The sequence below is a fragment of the Malurus melanocephalus genome, unplaced genomic scaffold, assembly GCF_030028575.1.
Source record: "Malurus melanocephalus ecotype Western Australia unplaced genomic scaffold, MMel_1.1 scaffold_1652, whole genome shotgun sequence".
Taxonomy (NCBI): domain Eukaryota; kingdom Metazoa; phylum Chordata; class Aves; order Passeriformes; family Maluridae; genus Malurus; species Malurus melanocephalus.
Window position 1 is genome coordinate 704 of NW_026624884.1, and position 6,636 is coordinate 7,339.

Here is a 6,636-nt window from a genome sequence, read left to right on the forward strand (position 1 = left end):
TATTTACCGGATTGCCATGAAACGTTCGGCTGGGGCCGGCCGGGCTGTTTTGCAACCGCTGCCGACTCAGGTGGTTTGAAACCTGATCGTGCGCTCATGTGGCCTTATCTGGGTCTAAGGGAATCGCCTCAGAACCTGCTCTGAGAGGCCTCGCGCGGGCGTGGGGCTGGGGGAAGTGGATTTGGTTTATTTTCTCCCTAATTTTGGCTTCCCAGCGGGCCAAACCCCCGGGACTGGGGCACCCGCTCCAGTCGGGCAGCTTTGAAAAGTCTTGGGCTGGAGAAAGTGGGGTCTCGCAGGGAGAGGCAGATTCTTCAGAACCAAAGAGATCACAGTTAGTCCCCAGTGCCCCTTTAGGATCCCTGGTTGTGTCCAGGTTCCGCTTTTGTCCCCAGTGCTACCTGGGGGTCACCCTGCAGTTCTCACTTGTCCTTCATGGAAGCCCCTGCAAGGAGCAGGGCTAGGAGGAGGCAGGGGCAGAGTGGGACCCTCGTGGCCCCAGGAGTTCCTGGATCCARATGGGATCAGGCCACTTCAGCCCTGAAAATCAGCAACAGGAGCAGCCAAACCACTGTGGATTGCCCCAACACTTCGGGGGCGATTTGAGGGGAGGTTGGAGTCCAGCCTGGATGGGCCAGGGCGGTTGGCAGAGCCCCTCAAGTCGCAGGCTCTCACTCACCCAGCCCCTCTCCCCCCCAGCCGAGGCCCAAGCGCTGCCGCAGCCTGAGCCAACCCCACGCTGCCCACCATGGACACCGGAGTCATCGAAGGTGGTCTCAATGTCACACTCACCATCCGGCTACTCATGCACGGAAAGGTTCGTGTCCCCCAGYCCTCTGTGCTGGACCCTGCCTGCCACGGCGTGGGCTGGCTGTGGGATCGCCTGAAGCTGCTGTGGGGTCGGGAATGTGCTCCTGGTGCCCCGGGTGGATCCTGGAGTGCAGCCAGCAAAAAAAAAAAAAAAATTATGGGATGGAGGGGGACGACCTGATGGGAGCTGTAGTGGGGGCAGGATTAACACAACCGGGATAAATCCCAGTTATCTGAGGAGCAGATCTCACATGCTCAGGAGCTTGTTTTGACTGTGAAATGAGCCGAGTTTAGGCATGGGGCTCCAGAAGTTCTTAAAACGCTGACTAATGGTGCTTTTGTTTCCATCCCAGGAGGTGGGAAGCATCATTGGGAAGGTAAGTGAGGAACAAACTCCCMAACCCTGCCTTCCCCTTCTCCCCTCGTTCCCCCTCCCTCCTGCAGCCCCGCTGACGCCTCTCTCCCTTCTCTCCTTCCACAGAAAGGGGAGTCCGTGAAGAAGATGCGTGAGGAGGTGAGTGTTGGGGGGCTGCGGGGGGATTTGTGGACCTGCCGCGGGCTCCGCAGGCAGCGCGGCGGCGGCGGCCGGAGCGGTGGCGCGGGGAATGCCGGGAGCTGTGGGCAGGCGCGGCAGGAAGCCGAGGAGGAGAAGATGGCTGCCCGAGCCGAGGGAGGGGAGGAGGAGGAGAAGGAGGAGGAGGGAGGGCTCTGTCCCCAGCGGCGGCGGGGGATCTGGAGGAATCCTGAGGAACTCRGGCAGCCGGAGCACTGAGGTGGCGTTTGCCTCCCCGCAGAGCGGAGCTCGCATCAACATCTCGGAAGGGAACTGCCCYGAGCGGATCATCACCCTCGCGGGACCCACCAACGCCATCTTCAAAGCTTTTGCGATGATCATTGACAAACTGGAAGAGGTGTGTCCACAGCCCCCTGCAGTCCCTGTGCCGGTTTAATCCTTTCCTCTGGATGAGCTGACCCTGGGATGAGCCCCGGGGGCCCGCGCTGTTGTTCTGCACGGGCAGCCAGCATTTCCCTGCCTGGCCCCCGATCTTTGCCCGGYGCTGAGCTGGGGCAAGGTCCAGGCAGTGCCAGAGCCAGAGCTCTGCAGGGACTTCCCACCTGCAGCTTGGGACAGAGCAGGGCTTGGAATCCCCCTGGCTCTGCTTGTCCTGGTGCCACCTCCCCAGGCTCTGCGCTCACCCCTACCCTGCCGAGGAGGGAGCTGGGCAATGCAGCCATGTTGGGCTGCAGGAGCTGCATAGTGTCCTTGGTGCTGTTAAATCAGGGACTTTTGGGGGGATTTTGTTGCCAGATAACCCGGTTCCTGGCTGCAGGTGTTAGAGCCTCCTCAGGGCCGTGATGTCAAGGCAATTTCCATCTTGCTCCGCATGGGAGGGAGCAGGAGTTGGGAGCACTCCTCACCTGCTGTGGGGCAGAGCTCAGTGGTCCCCCCCTCACTTCTGGGGGTACAAATGCCGTTACCCTTTGGATCTGGCACACCACCCTGGGACAAACAGCCCTGTGCTGGCAGCTCTATCCCCAATCCCCCTGCTCTCACTGCAGCCTTAAAGGCTGCAGAGCTCAGAGCTGTTTGTGCCGTATGCTGAGAGCTGGAGTCCTCCAAGGGCTGCACAGCTCTGCAGTGCTCCGAGCACCGGCCTTGGAGCTGAAGCTTTGCTTTTAGTAGGTCAGTTGAGCCCTGGCCTTGTGCCTCCCCTCCCCCTGCCAGCACATGACCGCTGTAATCGGCGCCGGGATTGTTTTTCCYGGAGCTGCTGCCTTGATCCCTGGTGCAGGGGGAGGCTCCGTGCTGACCCTGGAGCTGTGGAGTCCCCGAGCCCCCTGCAGTCCCTTGTCCCCCTCCAGCGCTGGTTTGGCTGAGGTGTGACCCAGCCCTGGGGCAGCGCTTCAACCCATTTCCATTGAGGCAGCTGAGTTCCACTGCAGCTTTCCCAAAATACGCCTGTGTTTTTTCTGGGCTGCCGAGGAAGTCCTGGGAAGTCGGGACYGGGAAAGCCCCGAGGTCACCTTGTCCTGGACCGCTGGTGCCAGCGTCACCTCCCTGTCCCTGTGCCCGGCACGTCCCCAGCACGTGCCATTCCGRCAGGGCCAAACCCTCAACACCTCCTCTTCCTCACAGGACATCAGCAGCTCCATGACCAACAGCACAGCTGCTAGCCGGCCCCCGGTCACTCTGCGGCTYGTGGTCCCGGCCAGCCAGTGCGGGTCCCTCATTGGCAAAGGAGGCTGCAAGATCAAGGAGATCCGAGAGGTGCGTGGTGGCCAGCTCAGGGGGTGTCCGTGGGGAGTTCAGATGTCCCCAGGGGCAAGTCCCTGCCTCAGGGATGTGGCATCTCAGGGTTTTTTGGAGCTCTGTATTTTTAGTGCTTGACAAACTGAGACTCGGGGCAGACRGTTCTCTGCCAGTGCTGTCCCTCTCAGCTGGATGAGGGACAGCCTGGGTTTTTGCTCCCCCCTTCCCATGGCTCCAGGTGGCTCCTCCCCAGCTTTTTCCCAGATTTTAGAGTGGGTGWTGTGCTGCCAGGCCAGCACTGCCCTCGGTCACGTCATTTAGCCCTGAGTGTGGTTGGATTAACTCTGCTCGGCTCTGCTGGCGTGGGGACAGGCTTGGCTTGGGTTACAGGGACAGGCTGAGCCCAGGTCCCCCTCTGCTGCCTCAGGCTCCTGGTGACCAAATAGTGTCCAGCTGGGATTAAAGGACTTTATTTTGGGGGAAAGGAGGAGCGCAGGGGGTGCCCGTTTTGGCTATGTATAACCACCCACGGGGTTCATCGCTGAGCTCTCAGCCCTGCCYGGGGTCTGACAGGCTATTTTTACCCCTCGGCTTGGCAGAGCACGGGGGCACAGGTCCAGGTGGCAGGGGACATGCTGCCCAACTCGACTGAGCGAGCCATCACCATCGCTGGGATCCCACAGTCCATCATCGAGTGCGTCAAACAGATCTGCGTCGTCATGCTTGAGGTAGGGCCCCTCCCCGKGCCTGTCCCCCTGGGAAGGCCAGTGCTGCAGGGGATCCCACTGCTCTTGGAGGGCTGGAAATGCTGAGGGGGGGAGAAGAAAATCAGCTGCTGGGGGATAAAGGGATAGTGGGGATTACAGCCTCATCCAGGTGAGGCTCGGAGCTGCTTAAAACCGAGGTCGAGCGGGGCCTCAAGAGCCGCTCAAGGTATCACCCATGGCCCCGCTGTGCTCCTGGGGTGTCCTCCCCTGGCCCTGTGCCCAAGATGGGGAGCAAATAACTCTGCTCTGGTCCTCCAGAGGGCCAGTTGGAAATGCAGGGCAGAGCCCTGGGGTGTGGGCTGCGGGGAGGGGCTGTCAGTGCCAGCAGCACTCGATGTCTGACCTGCCCTCTCTGCCTGTCACCCAGTCTCCCCCGAAGGGTGTCACCATCCCGTACCGACCCAAGCCATCCAGCTCTCCCGTCATCTTTGCAGGCGGCCAGGTAAGGCCTCTCCTCTGCTCCTGGGGTGTGGGGTGGGCTGGGGAGGGAGGGGTTTGGGGGGGTCATACCGAGCTGCCAGCGTGCCCCAGCCGCTCCGCGTGCCCGTCACCCACGCTGTGCTCTCAGGCCTGAGCAGCTCTGCTGGGCCTTGGCCTCCCAGAGCTAGTCCCAGCTGTCCCTGCTGGGGAATGGCAGCCGATTTGGGAAGAGAGGAGGCCGATTTGGGAGGAGAGGGTGCTGGAAAACACTCCTGGAATTAACCAGCCAGGAAAAAAAAAAAAAGAAAAAAAAAATTGCCAGTTTGGTGGCAGCAGCAGGGGTTTGAATCAGGCTGAGCTGCCAACCCCRGGCTCTGCCCCTCTGCCTTGGGCTGGCTCCAGGGACTCGCTGTGATCTCCTGTGGGTGACTGGCCCGGAGGTTGGGGGTTCTCTGCTCTCTGCGACTGGTTCTTGGGGTGCAAAGGCTCAGCCTGTGCTGTGGGTAGGGCTGGGGTGCGCAAAGGCTTCATCTCGCACGAGGGGAGGGTGKCAGATAGGAGTAGCATCAGCTGACCGGGCTTTAGGCCCTCCTGCGCTGARCAAGGGAGGGGCCGAGCTCTGCCCTGAGCCACCTTAAAGGGGCCAGGTCTCCTTTGGGGTCCTGCCCGCCRTAAAGCCCGGAGCCCCCTGGGGCCCGGGTGGGGTCAGCTGCTCCCACCTTGCGGCCCCCGGGGCTGCCCCAGCGCTTGGAGAAACCACGGCAACAACACATACGCTGCCTTCCTGCTGCCAGGGAGCCCCTTGGTGTGGGCAGGGCCTGGCTTTGTCAGTGGGGCCTGGGCAGGCAGGGCAGGGGTCAGCGCAGGGGTCAGGGAAGGGCTGTAGCTGCCGCCGGCCTCCCCGAGAGCCAGGCCTGACTCTGCTCTCCCCCATCCCAACCCCGCCACGCCACGCTTGTTTTTGGGGACGGACCTGCTGCCGTCCCCTCCTCCTCCTCCCCACCCCTGCCCCTCCCTGCCTCTTCCTCCCCACCTGAACCCGGTCAGCCCCCCCCTYCCGCCTCTCCGACAGCTTCTCCCGCCGCTCTGCACCCCGGGGGAAGCGCCCGGCCTGGCCGGCGCGGAGCCCCTGYGCCCCTGGCCGGTGGCGGGGCCGCAGCGTGCGGAGCCCGGGGGYGGGAGCCGGCCGCCTTCCCCGTTAGAGCAGTGAGGAGCAGGCTTCCCACAGCCACGCATCTCTTCCCTCCCCTTGCCCTTGTTCTCCCCCTTCCTTCTTTCCGCCCCTGTCCCTGGCCCAGGCCCGCAGCAGCCGCCCGGGGCCCGCTCCCGGCGGGCCTCGCGCTCTCTGTCTTCGCAGCTCAGAGTCGTGCGTAGAGCAGGGCGAGTCCTCGATCAGCACTGAGCTAATGTGGATGTTGAGTTTGGTGTTAGCGAAAGGTTTCGGATTGACAGCCCTGGAGACTGAAGTCCTCTAATTTATCCACAGGACAGGTACAGCAGCGGCAGTGCGAGCTACCCCCACACCGCCCCATCCATGTGCCTCAACTCTGACTTGGAGGGACCACCTCAGGAGGTGAGAGGGGAGTTCAGTCTCCATGGCCCGTTCAATCCTTGGCCTCTCTGAGACTGCCAACAAGGGTGGCATCCCCGTCCCCGTCCCCCAAAACCGACAACGGTGGCTTTTTGTGCTGTGGACTCCTGTCCACTGGGAACTGGACTCTGAGCCCACCAACCTCTCCTCACGCAGGCCACCCGGCAGCCACTGCATGGCAACGAACTTGGGCCAATTCCAGCCTGGGCTGCAGTTCTTCCGGTGACCTGGAAGTGAGGCTGTGTACCCCCCTCTCCCCTTCCTCTCCCACCCGCCCCCACCTGCCCGGCCCCCCCAGACCTCCCCAAACCTTAGCCAGCCAGGCCCCAGCCMGTGACTCACCCTTTCTGGGTAGCTTCAGGAGGAATCTGAAGTCTGTGGCTGTCCCCTGTAACCTCGGGGACACGGAGTTGTGGCAGGTCAGGCCCTCGCCTCGTTGCCCTCCGAGCACTGGGCCGTGTCGAGCAGTGGTAGCCAGCGCCAGCCCTGACCTGTAGCTTGCCCGGCGACGTTGTCCTAGGCGTGCGGAGTGACGAGAGGACTCGGAACGGGGCAAACTTTTTTTTGGGGGGGCGGGAGGGGAGGCGGGGGAGCTGCTGGGCCGGGGCAGAGAGGGGCCAGGAGCAGCAGCAGGGCCGGCGGGGGCGTTGGATCCTCCCTGCCTGCGTGGGGGCGCAGGGATAGCAGCATTGTTGGACTCACCACACCATAACATCTTCATCAAGATCCCAGCCGTTCTCTTGTTGTGTTTTTTTTCTTTTTTTTTTCTCTTGTTGTGTTTTTTTTCTTTTTTTTTT

The 6,636-nt window shown here is 62.3% G+C and overlaps 1 protein-coding gene across 7 annotated transcripts in view; it reads left to right on the plus strand.

Moving 5' to 3' along the window:
• Window positions 1-662: 662 nt before the first annotated feature.
• Window positions 663-6,636, plus strand: part of PCBP2 (poly(rC) binding protein 2) — an 11,964-nt gene continuing 5,990 nt past the window's right edge. Inside the window, exons 1-9 of one of the 7 annotated variants that reach the window (XM_057388189.1) lie at window positions 663-817; window positions 1,164-1,187; window positions 1,292-1,324; window positions 1,605-1,721; window positions 2,948-3,079; window positions 3,661-3,789; window positions 4,196-4,270; window positions 5,735-5,821; window positions 5,996-6,061. In XM_057388189.1, coding sequence (XP_057244172.1) covers window positions 749-817; window positions 1,164-1,187; window positions 1,292-1,324; window positions 1,605-1,721; window positions 2,948-3,079; window positions 3,661-3,789; window positions 4,196-4,270; window positions 5,735-5,821; window positions 5,996-6,061 — 732 coding nt within the window. In that variant the 5' untranslated portion in view covers window positions 663-748. The remainder of the gene's footprint in view (window positions 818-1,163; window positions 1,188-1,291; window positions 1,325-1,604; window positions 1,722-2,947; window positions 3,080-3,660; window positions 3,790-4,195; window positions 4,271-5,734; window positions 5,822-5,995; window positions 6,062-6,636) is intronic. The other 6 variants (XM_057388190.1, XM_057388184.1, XM_057388187.1 and 3 more) reach the window with 6 other exon arrangements.